General features: G+C 40.8%; 1 protein-coding gene across 9 annotated transcripts in view; it reads left to right on the top strand.

The window, feature by feature from the left end:
• The window catches only part of BMPR1A (bone morphogenetic protein receptor type 1A), a 348175-nt gene that overhangs the window by 169678 nt on the left and 159333 nt on the right, over positions 1 to 19164 (top strand). For all 9 annotated transcript variants that reach the window (XM_068258612.1, XM_068258616.1, XM_068258613.1 and 6 more), the window contains exons 7-12: positions 6384 to 6477; positions 7604 to 7742; positions 7830 to 8022; positions 15285 to 15582; positions 16161 to 16336; positions 17301 to 17431. In XM_068258612.1, coding sequence (XP_068114713.1) covers positions 6384 to 6477; positions 7604 to 7742; positions 7830 to 8022; positions 15285 to 15582; positions 16161 to 16336; positions 17301 to 17431 — 1031 coding nt within the window. The remainder of the gene's footprint in view (positions 1 to 6383; positions 6478 to 7603; positions 7743 to 7829; positions 8023 to 15284; positions 15583 to 16160; positions 16337 to 17300; positions 17432 to 19164) is intronic.

A 19164-nucleotide genomic window follows, 5' to 3' on the forward strand; every position in this document is an offset into this window, starting at 1 on the left:
GAACAGTCATTTTGAGACATTTGGTTTCCAGACTACTCACAGTTTTAGGCCCGTAAAATTCCAGTATAGGAACCCCACAAGTGACTCCTTTTTAGAAAAGACACCCCAAGGTATTCTGTTAGGTGTATGACGAGTTCATAGAAGATTTTATTTTTTGTCAAAAGTTAGCGGAAATTGATTTTTGTTTTTTTTTTACAAATTGTCATTTTTCACTAACTTATGACAAAAAAAAAAATCTTCTATGAACTCACCATACTCCTAACAGAATACCTTGGGGTGTCTTCTTTCTAAAATGGGGTCACTTGTGGGGTTCCTATACTGCCCTGGCATTTTAGGGGCCCTAAACCGTGAGGAGTAGTCTTGAATCCAAATGCCTCAAAATGACCTGTGAATAGGACGTTAGGCCCTTTAGCACACCTAGGCTGCAAAAAAGTATCACATGTGGTATCGCCGTACTCAGAAGAAGTAGTACAATGTGTTTTGGGGTGTATTTTTACACATACCCATGCTGAGTGGGAGAAATATCTCTGTAAATGGACAATTGTGTGTAAAAAAAAAAAAAAAAAAAAAAAAATTTCAAAAAATTGTCATTTACAGAGATATTACTCCCACCCAGCATGGGTATGTGTAAAAATACACACCAAAACACATTATACTACTTCTGAGTACGGCAATAACACGTGTGGCACTTTTTTGTAGCCTAACTGCGCTAAGGGGCCCAAAGTCCAATGAGCACCTTTAGGCTTTACAGGGGTGCTTACAATTAGGAACCCCCAAAATGCCAGGACAGTAAACACACCCCACAAATGACCTCAATTTGGAAAGTATACACTTCAAGGTATTCAGAGAGGAGCATAGTGAGTCCGTGGCAGATTTCATTTTTTTTGTTGCAAGTTAGAAGAAATGGAAGCTCTTTATTTTTTTTTTTTTTTTTTTTTGTCAGTGTCATTTTCCGCTAACTTGTGACAAAAAATAAAATCTTCTATGAACTCACCATGCCCCTCAGTGAATACTTCTTTGGGATGTCTTCTTTCCAAAATGGGGTCATTTGGGGGGTATTTATACTATCCTGGAATTTTAGCACCTCATGAAACCTGACAGGTGTTCAGAAAAGTCAGAGATGCTTCAAAATGGGAAAATTCACTTTTGGCACCATAGTTTGTAAACGCTATAACTTTTACCCAAACCAATAAATATACACTGAATGGACTTTTTTTTTTTTCTATCAAAGACCTGAAGCACAATAAATTTGGACAAAAATGTATACAGAAATTTTCAGGGCTGTGGAGTCTGAGTCGGAGCAATTTGGGGTGCCGGGAGTCGGGAAAAAATGCACCGACTCCTAATGAATTTGTAACTGTAATTAAAATAGAAAATATGATGTTCTATTTCTCAGATAGTCCTTAAAAATAATGTATATACAGTATATATACAGTAATAGCTGTGCTCAGTCCACAAAAATGAAATAAACCAATCAAAATTAGTTAGTTGTGCTGCTTCAATAAAGCAGTCCCCAGTTTTTTTAAAGTCAGATATACACATCTGATTGTGACTGTATATATGATATGTACACAGGAATCTCTTATATATACTAAATAACATATATGCTGTAAGTATAAAGCCTGATGTGGAGCTGTGTCACTAATAGAGATGGTCAATGAGATGGAAATAATTCTGCATTGATGCTGATTCATGCAAATGTAGTCACTCCCTTTGCTCATGAAATCAAATAATTTGATATGTTGTTAAAATTTGGTTTAATGACTACAAATTAAAGGGTACCTGAGACGAATGAAAAGTAGTTTTTTTTTTTTCTTTTTTTTATACATACCTGGGGCTTCCTCTAGCCCCCTTCAGGCCAATCAGTCCCTCGCTGTCCTCCTCCACCACCTGGATCTTCTGCTATGAGTCCTGGTAATTCAGCCAGTCAGTGCAGTCCAGCCACGTGCCGCTCCCACAGCCAGGAACATTCTGCACCTGCGCAATAGTGCTGCGCAGGTGTAGTACGCTTCCGGCGGCAGAGTGTGTGCATGCGCACTATGCCAGACTGGCTCAAGTACCTTGACTCATAGCAGAAGATGCAGGTGGTGGAGGAGGACAGCGAGGGACTGATTAGCCTGAAGGGGGCTTAAGGAAGCCCCAAGTATGTATAAAACTTTAATTTCATCTGTCTCAGGTTTACTTTGTTACACAGTAGTACTATACTCTACATATGCACTCCCCACAGAGCTTCAGGGAATCCACTGAGAATGTTGTGCACATTGAACAGAGAGGTGTTGTCTGTCACCCATAAACCTGGTACAGATTGTGCATGAAGAATGTGTAATAGAGGAAGAATCTCCTCATTCCCCTGCAGCGTACCTGCACATCATTCTTACATGTACCCACAGTTACATTGCCTAGGGTCTGATCCATGTTCAGATTGTACATGAATAATGTGTAATAGAGGAAGAATCTCCTCGTCCTGCGAGCACCTGCACATCTTTCTTACATGCACCCACAGTTACATTGCCTAGGACCTGATAGATGTAAGTACTCTTACCAAGGTCTAGTTTTAGTCTAAAGGGAATAAATATAGTAGTCTACATATCCTTCTCACTTCAGTTGACGTGTAAAATTCCTAAGCGTTGGCAGTTAAGAGACGAATTTCTCGTTACATACTTTTAATCAACAAAATTGTAATATGCAAATTAGAGGAGTCGGAGTCGGTAGAATCCTAAACTGAGGAGTCGGAGTCGGTGGATTTTTGGACCGACTCCACAGCCCTGGAAATTTTACTTTATTTGAAAAATGTCAGCACAGAAAGTAAAAAAAAAAAAAATTTTTTTTTTGACAAAATTCATGTCTTTTTTGATGAATCTAATAAAAAATAAAACTTGCAGCAGCAATCAAATAGCACCAAAAGAAAGCTGTATTAGTGACAAGAAAAAGAAGTAAAATTCATTTAGGTGGTAGGTTGTATGCCCGAGCAATAAACCGTGAAATCTGCAGTGGTCTGAATGGAGAAAAAGGCTCTGGTCCTTAAGGGGCGAAAAGACTGTGGTCCTTAAGTGGTTAAACTATATGAGTTGACTGGCAGCCCTGCTGATCTATGTCTCTGCAGAAGTGTCTGAATCACACCAGAAACAAGCATGCAGCTAATCTTGTCAGATCTGACAATGTCAGAAACACCTGATCTGCATGTGCTTGTTCAGGAGCTGTGGCTAAAAGTATTAGAGGCAGAGGATCAGCATGATAGCCAGGTAACTGGCATTGCTTAAAAGGAAATAAATACGGCAGCCTCAATATGCCTCTCACTTCCTTCAACTACTCACTTTTTTTCACTGTAGTGGTCCTTTTAAACAGTTGAAATTTGACAGTTGGAAAATGACAGTTTAAATAAGACAGTTAGAAAAGGGCAGTTAGAAAAGGGCAGTTGGAAAATGACAGTTGGAAAATGACAGTTGGAAAATGACAGTTGGAAAATGGCAGTTGGAAAATGGCAGTTGGAAAATGGCAGTTGGAAAATGACAGTTGGAAAATGGCAGTTGGAAAATGGCAGTTGGAAAATGGCAGTTGGAAAATGGCAGTTGGAAAATGGCAGTTGGAAAATGACAGTTGGAAAATGACAGTTAAAAATTGGCAGTTGGAAAATGGCAGTTAAAATTTTAACTGTCATTTTTTAACTGTCATTTTCCAACTGCCATTTTCCAACTGTCAAATTTTAACTGCCATTTTCCAACTGTCAAATTTTAACTGCCACTTTCCAACTGTCAAATTTTAACTGCCGTTTTCCAACTGTCAAATTTTAACTGCCGTTTTCCAACTGTCAAATTTTAACTGCCGTTTTCCAACTGTCAAATTTTAACTGCCATTTTCCAACTGTCAAATTTTAACTGCCATTTTCCAACTGTCAAATTTTAACTGCCATTTTCCAACTGTCAAATTTTAACTGCCATTTTCCAACTGTCAAATTTTTAAACTGCAATTTCTCAACTGTCATTCTCCAACAGCCAAATTTCAACTGTTTTTCGACTGCCATTATTTTCCAACTGTCATTATTTTAACTTCCATTTTTCGACTATCCTTTTCCAACTGTTTTCTTCTTCCTTTCCTATTTTATTTATTTCGCAAGCACAAGCCTTGAGATCCTCAATGTTCAATGTTGATTTGCCACCTCATTTTGTGTTTTGGGGGCTACATTAGTCGAATATCACGATCAAGGACCAAGGATAATTTTGGGAGAAGTCAGTCAATATACCAATATGCTTTGGTATGTGTGAAAGTGCCCTGGAGCCTTTTAGCCTCCTGCTATCCTGTTAAATATTCTTTGTAAAGCTCTGTGTAATGTCAAAACTAAATAAATATACCACAGGCTTGTGATCCTATATGCGATTGTGCTTATTTTCTTCATAAGGTTCCATTTTCATTAGGGCCAAATCGCTCCATTTTCCACATACAAAAATGGAACGCAAATGACAGCCTATTAAAATCAATAGGCTGCTTTTGATTTGTGTATGGGAAAAGAAATAAGGCATCCACCACGTGTTTGTTTGTTTTTTGCAAAGCGCCTCCGAATCCCCATTGCCATGGCAGAGGAATTCGGATGCGTTTTTTGTAGCCACACAGATCTGTCAGTCCATTGGAATCAGGACCCAAAACTTACAAGCATTCTGATCCTTACTCTCGCCTACAAAGCTCTCCACAACATAGCTCCTTCCTATCTAAAGGCTCGTACACACGTCGGATTTTTCCAAACGACCAGTCGTTTGGTCGTCAAATCGGGCGTGTGTACAGTCGGTTGTTCAGCTGATAAGACTGGGTTTTGACGGATCCGCTTTAAACGTCCAAATGCTTGGTCGTTTGGACAAATCCGACGTGTGTGTGTGTGTGTCGTAAGTCAACTTATTTCCAGATACCATTGTACATGCAATCTGTGCTCTGCTAACAATATCCTTCTGCCTTCTTCCCTGGTCACTTCTTCTCACTCCCGCTTACAAGACTTCTCTTGATACCTCTCACCGCCTCATCTGCCACTCACCCACTCTTACTCTTTTTTTCAGGCGCAATCTGAAAACTCACCTCTTCAGGCAAGCATACTGTCCTACCCAGGATACTTTGCCCACTGACCACCATTTCTACCACCCTACCATCCACCCTACCATCCTATACCTTAACCACTTAATGACAGCCTAATGCCGATAGGCGGCGGCTGGTCGTAAGTGGAATCACATGGAAACGGCCGCTTGTATGAGCGGCCTTTCCATGTCAGTTCACGGAAGGTGTCTCCGTGAACAGCCTGCGAGCTGCCGATTGCGGCTCGCAAGCTAAATGTAAACGCTGTTTACATCATACGGCGCTGCTGCTCAGCAGCGCCGTACAGGAGATCAGCGATACCCGGCCTCTGGCCGGGGATCGCCACAGTCTGATAGGCTGAAGCCTATTAGAAGCGGCGCAGGACGAATCTTCGTCCTGTGCCCGCTCATAGCCTGCGGGAGAGGGAGGGAAGGACTGGGAGGCTGGGAATTGCTGCGGAGGGAGGGCTTTGAAGACACAAAGTAGCTGGCGGCGATCAGACCCCCCCAGCAGGACATCCCCCTAGTAGGGAAAAAAGGGGGAAATCTGATCGCCCTGGCTGATTCCTGATCTGTGCTGTGGGCTGGAGAGCCCACGCAGCACAGATCAGCCATAAATCCCCTGGTCCTTAAGTGGTTAAAGGGGAACTGAAGAGAGAGGTATATGGAGGCTGTCATGTTTCTTTCCTTTTAGACAATACCAGTTGCCTGGCAGCCCTGCTGATCCTCTGCCTCTAATACTATTAGCCATAGCCCCTGAACAAGCATGCAGCAGATCAGGTGTTTCAGTGGTTCAGACTTATAAGTCTGATCTGACAAGACTAGCTGCATGCTTGTTTCTGGTTTTAATCAGATACTACTGCAGAGAAATAGACCAGCAGGGCTGCCAGGCAACTGGTATTGATTAAAAGGAAATACACATGACAGCCTCCATATACCTCTCTCTTCAGTTCCCCTTTAAATCTTTAGTAAGGCCTTTTGGCCAGGCCTCTCTTCCCGATTTTTATTACTATCCTGTGTAATGGGTGTACATACCTCCCACCCCTGTGTAAAAAAAAAATGTAGTAGTAAAAAAAAAAAAAAAAAAAAAAAAAAAAATGTACTTAATGTGTTCACTGCATTAGCTGTGAACCACTCTTGTCTTGTATTAACTGTTGTATTGTGTATTTCCCATTGTTAAACCCTGTATGCTGTTGTACATGCCACCAAAGATTAAACAATAATAATAATCCTTTACTGATAACGAACATAAGAAAATCTTCAATGACTGGTTTTATTTTGTATGTCATTTCTGTAAGCTTTACTACCTGTGTTATTTTATCTTTGCAGAGGGAAGAAGCATACACCTTATAGCTCTCGTTATATCTATTGTAGCCTGCCTATGTATCTTGGTGGTCTTCATCCTCATAGCCTTTATCTGCAAGTAAGCACTGCATTCATATTTTGCTTTTACATTACATTTTGTTTTCCAATATACATATGTATTTAATTCACGATGTGAGTTCTTCGCTTGTTGTTTTCTTTTCTTTCACATTTTAGTAAGCTTTTCTACTTTTAGCGAGAGAGGCCCATTTTTCCCTTGTCTTTCGGTGTTCTATGATTAAGATATATATACCATATTTCTGTCTTTGATAGGGAGAATCTGTTTCTAATAAATATGGTAATTGTTGGATTAGCATACGCCATCTAGTGCTTGCTTACTTGAATGCAAGTAAACCTAATGTGATTTATGTTGCCCTATTTAGTAGTTATGCTCTTCTGCTTATTCTCTCCCCTCCAGTTCTATTTTCTATTTTTTTATTAACCACCTGAGCGGTCTGGACGAGCTCAGCTCGTCCAACACCGCCGGAGGTCGCCGCTCAGGCCCTGCTGGGCCGATTTTTATCAAATAAAAAGCAGCACACGCAGCCGGCACTTTGCCAGCCGCGTGTGCTGCCTGATCGCCGCCGCTCTGCGGCGATTCGCCGCGAGCAGCGGCGAAAGAGGGCCCCCCTAGCCGCCTGAGCCCTGCGCAGCCGGAACAAAAAGTTCCGGCCAGCGCTAAGGGCTGGATCGGAGGCGGCTGACGTCAGGACGTCGGCTGACGTCGATGACGTCACTCCGCTCGTCGCTATGGCGACGATATAAGCAAAACAAGGAAGGCCGCTCATTGCGGCCTTCCTTGTTTATTATGGGCGCCGGAGGCGATCGGAAGATCGCCTCCGGAGCGCCCTCTAGTGGGCTTTCATGCAGCCAACTTTCAGTTGGCTGCATGAAATAGTTTTTTTTTTATTTAAAAAAAACCCTCCCGCAGCCACCCTGGCGATTTAATCAGAACGCCAGGGTGGTTAAATAGTAGCAGTAGTGTTGTTACGTGTTAGCTTATTAACCAAAAGCTTAATCTTTTTCTCTTTGGTTAGCCAATGAATGGTCTCATCCTAAATCAAGGCATTTTGCTTTTATTTTTAATAGGATCTAATCTCATTACTGTTGTGAACTCTTTTTAAGCTTCCCCTCTGTGATCGTAAGAAATGAAAAGCATAACATATTGTGCTTTCGTTCCTCTGCAGGAATAAGCTGGCCTCTCAGAGGATGCTTTATAACAGAGACCTGGAACAGGATGAAGCTTTCATACCAGCTGGGGAGTCACTGAAAGCTCTCATTGACCTGTCACAAAGTTCTGGCAGTGGCTCGGGGCTTCCTCTTTTGGTAGGTTATAGCCACATTTTATTAGCATTCCATTACAGTTAGATAAGCTATTACAATAAAACTGATGTCTGATATCTTGCTTTGCAGGTGCAGAGAACCATTGCTAAGCAGATCCAGATGGTAAGACAGATTGGAAAGGGGCGATATGGAGAAGTTTGGATGGGCAAATGGAGGGGTGAAAAAGTAGCCGTGAAGGTTTTCTTCACTGCTGAAGAAGCCAGCTGGTTTAGAGAGACTGAAATCTACCAAACCGTGTTGATGCGGCATGAGAATATCCTCGGTAAGGGTGGTTTTCACCAGGAAAATGGTTTTCTTTTATGTTTTTGTAGTAGGGAGAGCTGAAGTACATGTTAGACTGACTTATTAGTTCTAATTTCTTATACTTCCCCTTTGTATCTTTAGCTTTGCACTATCCAAGTAATAGAAGTTATTGACTGTTGTCTTTATATACATTCCCTATTGAGTTTAACCCCTTCAGCCCTCAGTCATGTTTCACTTTATGCATCCAAGCAATTTTCACCTCCCATTCATTCGCCTATAACTTTATCACTACTTATCACAATGAACTGATCTATGTCTTGTTTTTTTCCGCCACCAATTAAGCTTTCTTTGGGTGGTACATTTTGCTAAGAGCTACTTTACTGTAAATGTATTTTAACAATAAGAAAAAAGGGAAAAATTCATTTTCTCAGTTTTTGGACATTATAGTTTTAAAATAATACATGCCTCCATAATTAACCACTTCAGCCCGAGAGCAATTTTCACATATAGGCGCTGCTCCCATTCATTTGCCAATAACTTTATTACTCCTTATCACAACTAACTGATCTATATATTGTTTTTTTCAGGACAAATTCGGCTTTTAGTGTGTGTTCATTTTGTTTAGTAATCACCTTATTTTCTATGCATTTTAAAGGGAAAATAAGGGAAAAGGATGAAAAAAACAATCTATTTCTCCATTTACATCCATTATAGCTTTAAATTAAACAGTGCTGACTAAGTTAAACCCACTAATTTTATTTGCTCATCCATCCTGGTTATTGCAACATTTAGATTATGTTCCTAGCACAATGTATGGAGAGAATATTGTATTTGGAAATAAAGGTGTCTTTTTTTCTGTTTTGTGTTTTTTGCTTTCTCATTGTACACTGTCAATGATTACAAGGCCTTATTTTGAAAAATAATCGTAATATACCCTTATAGCAAGACAAGACAAGACAAATAACATTTATATTGCGCTTTTCTCCTTGCGGACTCAAAGCGCCAGAGCAGAGCAGCAGCCACTAGGCGCGCTCTATTGGCAGTAGCAGTGTAAGGGAGACTTGCCAAAGGTCTCCTACTGAATTAGTGCTGGCTTACTGAACAGGCAGAGCCGAGATTCGAACCCTGGTCTCCTGTGTCAGAGGCAGAGCCCTTAACCATTACACCATCAGCCAACAATATTTAAAAAGCCAGGTTCCTAAGGTAACAATATATGTTGTTTCTTTCATATTCTGTCACTTTGTTTTCATTTTACAAGTCTTTTATTTTGGTACAGAATATGCAAAAATGTAATTTCTTTTGATTCAGTTTGTGACTAAAAAAAATACGGGAGACATGCGCCTCAACCCTAAAACTCTTTAAACTCTATTCTACTACTTATCACGGTTAAAATGATACCACATATGTCTCTTGTAGTGTTGCTAAAACTTTCCCAAGTTTGATCATAATTCCGAAAATGACTTTTTATATTTGATTGAATTTGTCCCTACCTATTTTTCATGTGACGTGGTTCACAGGTTTTAGACACACCAAAATGGATTCCACAACTCGTCACGGTTAAAATGATACCACATGTGCCTCATTTAGTAGCAAACTGGTGGTGCACTCTCCACAACAACACTTGACAAATATATTTGTCCAGTTGGGCTTAAGTGGTTAAAACACACGTATTATATTTGCCTAATAGTCCCGGGTATTACACTGTTTAAATTATGTCCCTATCGCAATGTATGGCGACAATATTTTATTAGGAAATAAAAGTGCATTTTTTCCGTTTTGCATCTATCACTATTTACAAGCTTATAATAATAAAAAAAAAGAAGAAATATTTCATCTTTACATGGATATTTAAAGTTTAGACCCTTAGGTAAATATTTGTGTTTTTTTTTATTGTAATGTATTATTATTTTTTTAATTAAACATTTTATTTGGGTATTTTTGGGAGGGTGGGATGTAAATAGTAATTTTTTTATGTAAATAGGTTTATTTTTTTTTATTTTTTTACATGTAGATGTAGTTTTACTTTGTGGCCACAGGATGGCAACCTTGAGTTTGTTTACATGACATCACTCCAAGCGTAACATGGACGTAGGGGCGTAGGAGTTTTTTCTGCCGGGGAAAAAGGTCAGTGATCGGGCCCCATGTCCCAAGTCACTGATTCCCTGGCTAACGAACCGCGGGTCGGCAGCGAGAACCTAAGGTGGGTTTGTCTCCTATTAGGACACAGAGGCAAGTGCTATAAACAATGAGCAGCCTCTGTGTCCTTACAGACTGTCTCCAGGCTCCCCCCGGGCTCTGCTGTCCCCATAAAAAAAAAAAAAAAAAAAAACGGGCTAGCAACACGCAGATTTTTGCAAGTCATTATCAGTCACATGACATAAAAAAGGCTACATGCAAAAAAGGCATTCTTTAAACAAACTGCTCTCTGAAGCAGCTAAAAAAGCCCTGAGATTTTCAAAGGCTAAATTTCTTGTTTATGGCAATGCTTCGAGCACAATGTTTGCAAGGAAATTGCAACAGTTTTACAAACCGCCCCATCTGTATAAGCTTCAAAACAGGAGAGGATCACTGGAAACCCTCCCCATCAAGGTTATGGAGATCTTTGAACAATATTATCAAAAGTTATTCACTGCTCCCCATAAACCGGGTGACACGAAGATAGACGATTGGCTAGATTCGCTCCCAATCCCCTCACTGTCAAGCACTCAGTTATCACATCTTAATGCTTCAATTACGACCAAAGAAATTGAGGATGCAATTTCTTCTTTTAAAAATGGTAAGGCCCCTGGGCCAGATGGCTTCTCGAGCCTGTATTATAAAAAATTTGTACAAATACTCACCCCACAACTTCAACTTCTATATAACAATATATTAAAAGGCCAGAAATTCCCAGTGGAATTAACTAATGCCTTTGTTTCGTTAATCCCTAAAACAAATCTGGATCACACTCTTCCACAGAATTTCAGGCCAATCTCTTTACTAAATAATGACGTGAAGATTTTCTCCAAAAAAATGGCCAATCGCCTGTCCTTAGTGAATACTGATTTAATCTCCCCATCTCAATCTGGGTTTATCCCATCCCGTCAAACTACAGATAATACTCGTCTGGCCTGCAATATCTTACAGGACTCTAAATTAAATAATCAACGATTTTTATTATTAAGCCTCGATCTGCATAAAGCAGTTTTATGGCCGTACTTAAATAGGGTACTAAGGAAAATGGGTATATGTGGTCCCTTTTTGGAAGCAGTATTAGCCTTGTATGATAAACCGCAGGCCAGACTACGTATCCCAGGGGTCCTTTCTAAAGCAATCCCAATCACTCGCGGCACCCAACAGGGGTGCCCTTTGTCACTCTTATTATTCGCAATGGCAATGGAACCGTTGTCCCTTGCCATTCAAACTAACCCAAATATTAAAGGGTATATTAAACAGGACAAGGAATATAAAGAGAGTCTATGCACCGACGACGCATTATTATTTCTGTTGCAGCCCATTACCTCTATGCCCATTCTGTTTCAGTTATTAGATAAATTTAGTGATCTTTCTGGCTTAAAAGTTAATACCTCCAAATCTCAGGCCCTCCCAGTTAATTTGCCATCACAGGTAGTCAAATTGTATAAAGCCAACTTTGACTTTAAATGGGTAACATCTAGAATTTCATACTTAGGCATTAAACTAACAGATTCATATGAATCTTTAATTAAGGCAAATTATCTTCCTCTATTGAAATCTGTCACTCATACTTTGCAAGAATGGTCACGCTATAAAATTTCTTGGTTAGGTAAATCTACTGCTTTAAAAATGGTCATATTACCGCATATTCTTTATTATTTCAGAGCCCTTCCAATTAGCCCTGGCCGCTCTCTAATAATAAAAACGCAAAAATTATTTACTACATTTATTTGGGATTCCAAACCTGCTCGTTTTAAGAATGCAAACTTGTATCGACCTCCATCAGATGGTGGAATTGGCCTTCCAATCCTATGGTATTATTTCTTAGCTGCTAGATTTGCACAAATGTTGTCGTGGTTTGCTCCAACCCCAAATACACCTTGGACACAATTTGAGGTAGACTCAGTACTCCCCTATAATTTAGCCTCTTTACCCACTCTGTCACCTAAGTTTAAAGCACCTATACAACGTCTAAATTTGATAGTGAGTGATAATTTCTCTTTATGGTCTTCTCATGGGGAGGATATGAAGCTTTGTTCCCCTAAACCTCCCCGATTATCCTTTATTGGTCATCCGGACTTTCCACCCGCCTTTCAGGATAGCTCCAATTTTGAATGGTGGAAATCTATTTTAATGACTACATCTAACCGCTTCTGGATAGCTGATAAATTTCTCTTTTTTCAGACTTTACGTTTTGGAAGAGACCTACCCACGCAAGAATACTTTAGATACATTCAATTGCGCCATTTTTTTTTTTGAAACACTCTAGCCCTTTTGGATTGTATAATGCCACTTTTTTCAAACGTTTATATCTTTTCGCAGATTTCCACGCCCCTACAACTGGAGTAATCTCACAGCTGTACACACATATGATAGCTATTTTACATCAGAGTAAATCAAAAAGTATGGAGGAATGGGAGGCGGAGCTTCATATGAACCTATCATTAGAAGAGTGGCATAAAATAGGGGATAATATGATGTTGGCCACTAAAACCCCAGCGATTAGAGATACAGCAATTAAACTCTACACCAGATGGTATAGGACTCCCTTACAGTTGCATAGAATCTTTTCCTCATTATCTCCAATGTGCTTTCGTGGATGTAATTTGGAGGGTTCCTTTCTTTATTTATTTTGGGAATGCCCAATTATGAATTCTCTTTGGGGAAAATTTAAGGGGCATTTATCTCGTACTTCCTCTGTACAAATTAGCTTAGAACCACAACATGTGCTGTTATTCAAACATAATGAGTATTCCCAAAAAGTGGAGGAGAATGTACTATGTGGCTATTAGTGCAATCTTATGGGTAGTAGCTAGGAATTGGAAAACTTCTATCATGCCTGTCGCACAGATACGTCAAAGAATAGAGGAGATACGCACCATGGATTATCTGTTCCACACTTTACATGATTCCATGCCAATATACTTGTTTAACTGGGAACTTTGGTCCCAAACAATATTGTTTACTGATTAGGTGCACTTTGACCTTGGAGATAATTTATCATATTACCCAAGAAAAAAGTGTATGGAGAGGATCTTGGTTTAACTATGACATTGTAGTGTTAATTTGTAATCTGCATATTATCTGTCCTTTACAGACTCATGACATGTTTTGTGGTTTATTCATAGATCTTAAGTATATCATAATTTCTGTTCTGGATGATATCTGGTTATCAAAAGGTTGTAATTTTTCTTGATGACTTTTCAACTGACAATAAAATTGAGTGAAAAGAAAAAAAAAAGTCTACATGCAGCTCCAAACATCAGCAGGAGTGAGGGCTCTAAATAATCCCATTGTACCTTTCATGCTATAAGTTGCAGTGCACTTGCACTTTCATAGTGTTTTTAAAACACATTGTATACTGCATCTCTGAATACTTCTTTGCTCTTTTCCATTCATTGTAATTGAGTGGATTCTAGAGAGAAAAAAAAATGCACATAACAGTGATCCTTTTTAGTGCATTTATTGTTTACATGTTATGATAGAAGATACTTGCCCATTGCAGCCATTACTTCATGTTCAATTAGTGCTTCTTTCTAAGGCCACATTCACAGTGGCTGTTGTGATCCTTTTGACAGCAGGAATGCAATAGATCGATACAGCGCCGCCGCATGTTATGCTTGCGCTGCGTGGGGTACAGTGCAGCATACAGTGAATGAGAAGTATGCTTTATTCTTACTGTTAATGCACACTTTTAGCAGTAACGTACTGCATGCAGCATATTACAATGCCACAATCCATTATACCGAAACACATCCGCAGCGCTGTGAATGTTGCTATAGGTCAGCGCTTGGCAAACTACGGCCCGTGGGCCGAATCCAGCCTGTGTGCGCTTCGAAACTGGCCCGCCACTGAGTGACGGGATTCCTCTTCTCCCTCCTCCCTGCTGAGTAGCGAGCGGGCAATGAGAAGAGGGTCAGCCCACATAATCGCCACTTCTAGCATCGTGTCTCTAAGGCAGGGGTGCCCACACTTTTTCGGGTCGCGAGCTACTTTACAATTTGCCGAGGCCAGGAGATCTACCAACGTCCCAAATGCTAAGCACGCCCCCCCCTTGCGTAGGTTAGACAGGTATATGTGCCTGCAGCATAGGTTACATGCCCTCAGTATAAGTTAGCCAGGTATATGGGCCCTCAGTGAAGGTTAGCCAGGTATATGGGCCCTCAGTGAAGGTTAGCCAGGTCTATGGGCCCTCAGTGTAGGTTAGCCCGGTATATGGGCCCTCAGTGTAGGTTAGCCAGGTATATGGGCCCTCAGTGTGGTTTAGCCAGGTATAGGGGCCCTCAGTGTAGGTTAGCCAGGTATATGGGCCCTCAGTGTAGGTTAGCCAGGTATAGGGGCCCTCAGTGTAGGTTAGCCAGGTATAGGGGCCCTCAGTGTAGGTTAGCCAGGTATAGGGGCCCTCAGTGTAGGTTAGCCAGGTATAGAGGCCCTCAGTGTAGGTTAGCCAGGTATAGGGGCCCTCAGTGTAGGTTAGCCAGGTATATGTACCTGCAGCGTAGGTTAGCCAGGTCCTCTGGAGTCCTGGAACCTCCGTCAGGCAGGCCGCTGGCCAATAAGTATGCAGGGGAGAAGTCGCGGCGAGGAGAGAGGCGGCGCGGCCGCTACCTCATGGCTGGGGGCGGCGCCGGGCACGTTACAAGCGCGCACATTGCAGGCTGCCCGCCGCTGCCCCCAGCCATGACGTAGCGGCCGCACCGCTCCTCTCCTTCCTCTTTAACTCGCAGCCTCTCCTCCTGCATCCTTATTGGCCAGCGGCCGGCAGCTAAACATAATGAGCTGCTGGCAAAATTCAACGAGACGCGTCCGAGAGGCCGCGATCTACCGAGAAGGCGGTCGCAATCTACCAGTAGATTGCGATCGACCTATTGGGCAGCCCTGCTCTATGGTCACAGCAGCTTCAAGTGACCCGCTTTCAGGACGTGCACTTGGGTAATTACTACTTACTTACCCTCACTTACCACCTCCAATGCAGTAAATATGCACAGGGCAGTTACTAATGTAGACTGTTGTGGTTATTTTTTTGTTTGTGTGGTGGTGCTTGTAACTTGCTGATGGTCTTCACTTGTTTGCCATTAGTTAATTATGGTTCCCAATGCTTCACAGGTTTCGTAGCTGCTGACATTAAAGGCACAGGCTCCTGGACTCAGATGTACCTGATAACAGAATATCATGAGAATGGATCGCTATACGATTTTCTGAAATGTGCCACTTTGGATACAAGATCTCTCCTCAAGCTGGCCTATTCAGCTGCCTGTGGGCTGTGCCACCTGCACACCGAAATATACGGTACTCAGGGAAAACCAGCAATTGCACACAGGGACCTGAAGAGCAAAAACATTCTGATCAAGGAAAACTGGACATGCTGCATTGCTGACCTTGGACTGGCGGTCAAATTTAACAGGTATTAGTCTGATCATTGACACTTGACTCAGCAAAGACATTGTAAGTAAGTTTAGATATGATCTTTATGCCATAAAGCCTAATTCCAACTAAACACTTCTTCATTGAGACCTCTGTTCCTGCTGTAGAGATTTACCAATTTCCTTGTCTGGATAGGAGTTAATGGAAATTCTTCCTAATGCACACAGCAGTGAAAAACAAATGGGTGTACACACCTTGCACTATCCAAAACTTGATATGGCATTTGTTTTCATTGACATTGGGCTATAAAAAATATTTGAAAGTGTTACTAATAGCCTTTGGAGAGGGGGGGGCATAATAGTGAGTCTGCATATTATTCAACACTGATATAAAATGTAGGTTGTACTTTGTGCTTTTGAGAGGTTATAGAGAGAATTCACATTTAGTAACCCGCAACAGCCAGTCAGAATTCCGCTTTCAACAGTGTTATTATTCAACAGCTGACCAAAGAACATTTTTCTGTTTACTACTGTCTGGTTGAAAAGTCATTGTTGTGTTCATGTTTTGAAGTCTTTGTTGTGAAATATCAATTAAGTCGGGTATAACCTTTCTTTTTAGTGACACGCATGAAGTGGACATTCCGTTGAACACACGCGTAGGTACAAAACGTTACATGGCACCTGAGGTTCTAGATGAAAGTTTGAATAAGAACCATTTCCAAGCTTACATAATGGCGGACATCTACAGCTTTAGCTTGATCATATGGGAAATGACCCGGCGCTGCATTACTGGAGGTAAGGAATCACAGTTTAGCAGTTATTCTACAATTTATCTCTCTCAACCTTCTCCCCTCCCCCGCCCTCCCCCAAATCATCTGTCCTAAAGATGTACCTCAATCCTCCAAATACCACCTCATTTTTACAGTTCGGCCCAGGCCACACTGGCACTAAATATGGTCCGTTACATTGTAATGGAATGGATGCTAATGGATCCAATGTCAACCTATGGATCCATTCTCATTGGCCCGTTCTAACTGATCAGTTCTACACAATCTGCTGGACGAACCACAAGTTTTGATTTGCAGTCATTTTTCCAGATCGACAGATGTGTCGCATTGACCGCACTCTAACGGAAAGGAGCGTCGGAGAAGGAAAACTGATACCTTTAAAAAGTGTGACCCAAGCTGCATTCCCCTCCTTTGGGGGATCTCCACTTCCACCATGCTTTATGAACACTACAACTTTGTTGTGAGGAGCAATATTACCTTAGTAAAAATTATCCCTACGGCGCTGTTTGAAATAGTTATTAGTATCATAAAGGGCTTTTATAATGTGCAGTTCTGTACTATAAAAGAACTGTACAATAAAATATAAAAAAATAGAGTATAAATAGCAGACATGAAGCAGTCACAAGAACATGACACAGGTCGGAAAGCCAAACTGCTCCAGCATGCTTATAATCCAAAAGATGGTAACAGAGGCATCAGTGTCTGAAGTGATCCGTGTATCGCACAACCCTCATAGTACATTACAGTACTCTGCGTCTGTAACTTTACCCATTGTTAGTGTATGTACATTTACCACCACACCCACCTGCTATTAATGTACCCAATGCTTTATCATTTGGACTATCTAATAGGCTTATCTTTGTAAGTTCACTGGACCTGGCTAACAAAAAAATTACATTTTAAGTCAGTTAGTCAGTAAGTTTTTTTTCATATATTAAAATATTCTAATGTAAAATTTCAACTTTTATCAGGTATTGTTGAAGAGTACCAGTTGCCATTTTATGATATGGTGCCAAATGATCCATCCTTTGAAGACATGAGAGAAGTTGTGTGCATAAAGTGTTTACGGCCAACGGTGTCAAATAGGTGGAACAGTGATGAGGTGAGTTGTTAATTTTTTGTTTATAGTGTATAAAAATATATGAATCCAAAGGCACATATCTCACTTGTAGCATCCCCATATCAAACCACATACTAGTTGAAAGGCAGCAAAGCTAAACTTGTTCAGAAATCCTGGAATTAGCATATGGTTTGAGTTGGGGATAGACCACTTCCTGGACACCCTTATCTTGTAATTCATTTGACCAGGCCCCCTTATTTCATTGCTCTATGAACCATTTCTGCCACTCACATGGCCATTGTAGGTTCTGTTGGTAGTAGACAGTTTTGAAAAGGAAAATACTGAACAATTTGTGGTGATTTGCATGTTCTGACACCTTTTTCTCATTGCTAACATTAAGCAGTTTTGGTTTTGTTTTCTTAAAATCACTTGCTTCCAAAACATAATGTTAAAAGAGTGTTAACTTGCTACTTAATGTACAAGCCCATTCACAAATACCATTAAAACAGGATCCCTGTATAGACTTGTGGAAAAATGAAGTCCCAAATTTTTACCAGACAAAATGTAAAAATGGTTGACCCAACAGAGAAGTCCTTTACTTCCTCACTGCCAAAACCATCACTATTCTTGTTCCATTGCATGCAGGATGTGCATAGAGTGTGTGCTGGAGGAGGACTGGTTTAGCTCGCTTTCTTCATTCCAGCTGATGAGGCAGAGCTCTGAAGGAAGTTGAATGGCAGCAGTGGGACCTCAAGTGCACAGGTTGGCAGTGGCTGGCCAAGGGAAATATTATGGCGTGAACATGGAAAGTTGGCTATACCAAACCTTGTCCACTATGCTCTTACTGCATGCTTGGCGCCATTGACCCAAGTATACGCAAAGATGTGTTATTGCCTCTTCGGCAAGAGGTGGTAGCATAGGGGAGTCAACACTCTCAGATGTGGCTCACGCCCAACAGCACATATCACAACTGAATGAAGTACTTAGGGGGGTGTGAGATCTATTTAAGTGAATATATATATATATATATATATATATATATATATATATATATATATATATATATATAATATATTCCGCCAACTGAGCTGTAGATCGCTGCAGCTTGTCTAGAGTCACCATGGCCTTCTTGCATGCATTTCTGATCAGCGCTCTCCTTGTTCGGCCTGTGAGTTTAGGTTGACGGCCTTGTCTTGGTAGGTTTACAGTTGTGACATACTCCTTCCATTTCTGAATGATCGCTTGAACAGTGCTCCGTGGGATCTTCAAGACTTTGCAAATCTTTTTGTAGCCTAAGCCTGTTTTAAATATCTCAATAACTTTATCCCTGACTTCTCTGGTGTATTCTTTGGACTTCATGGTGTTGTTGCTCCCAGTATTCTCTTAGACAACCTCTGAGGCCGTCACAGAGCAGCTGTATTTGTACTGACATTAGATTACACACAGGTGCACTCTATTTAGTCATTAGCACTCATCAGGCAATGTCTATGGGCAACTGACTGCAATCAGACCAAAGGGGGCTGAATAATTACGCACACCCCACTTTGCAGTTATTTATTTGTAAAAAATGTTTGGAATCCTTTGATTTTCGTTCCACTTCTCACTTAGTATTGGTCTTTCACGTGGAATTCCAATACAATTGATTCATGTTTGTGGCATTAATGTGACAAAATGTGGAAAACTTCAAGAGGGCCGAATACTTTTGCAAACCACTGTATCTATCTGTCTATTTTTATATTACATCTTATTGATATCTATTTGCCAGTGCTTATATG

Source organism: Hyperolius riggenbachi, chromosome 10, assembly GCF_040937935.1.
Source record: "Hyperolius riggenbachi isolate aHypRig1 chromosome 10, aHypRig1.pri, whole genome shotgun sequence".
Classification (NCBI taxonomy): Eukaryota; Metazoa; Chordata; class Amphibia; order Anura; family Hyperoliidae; genus Hyperolius; species Hyperolius riggenbachi.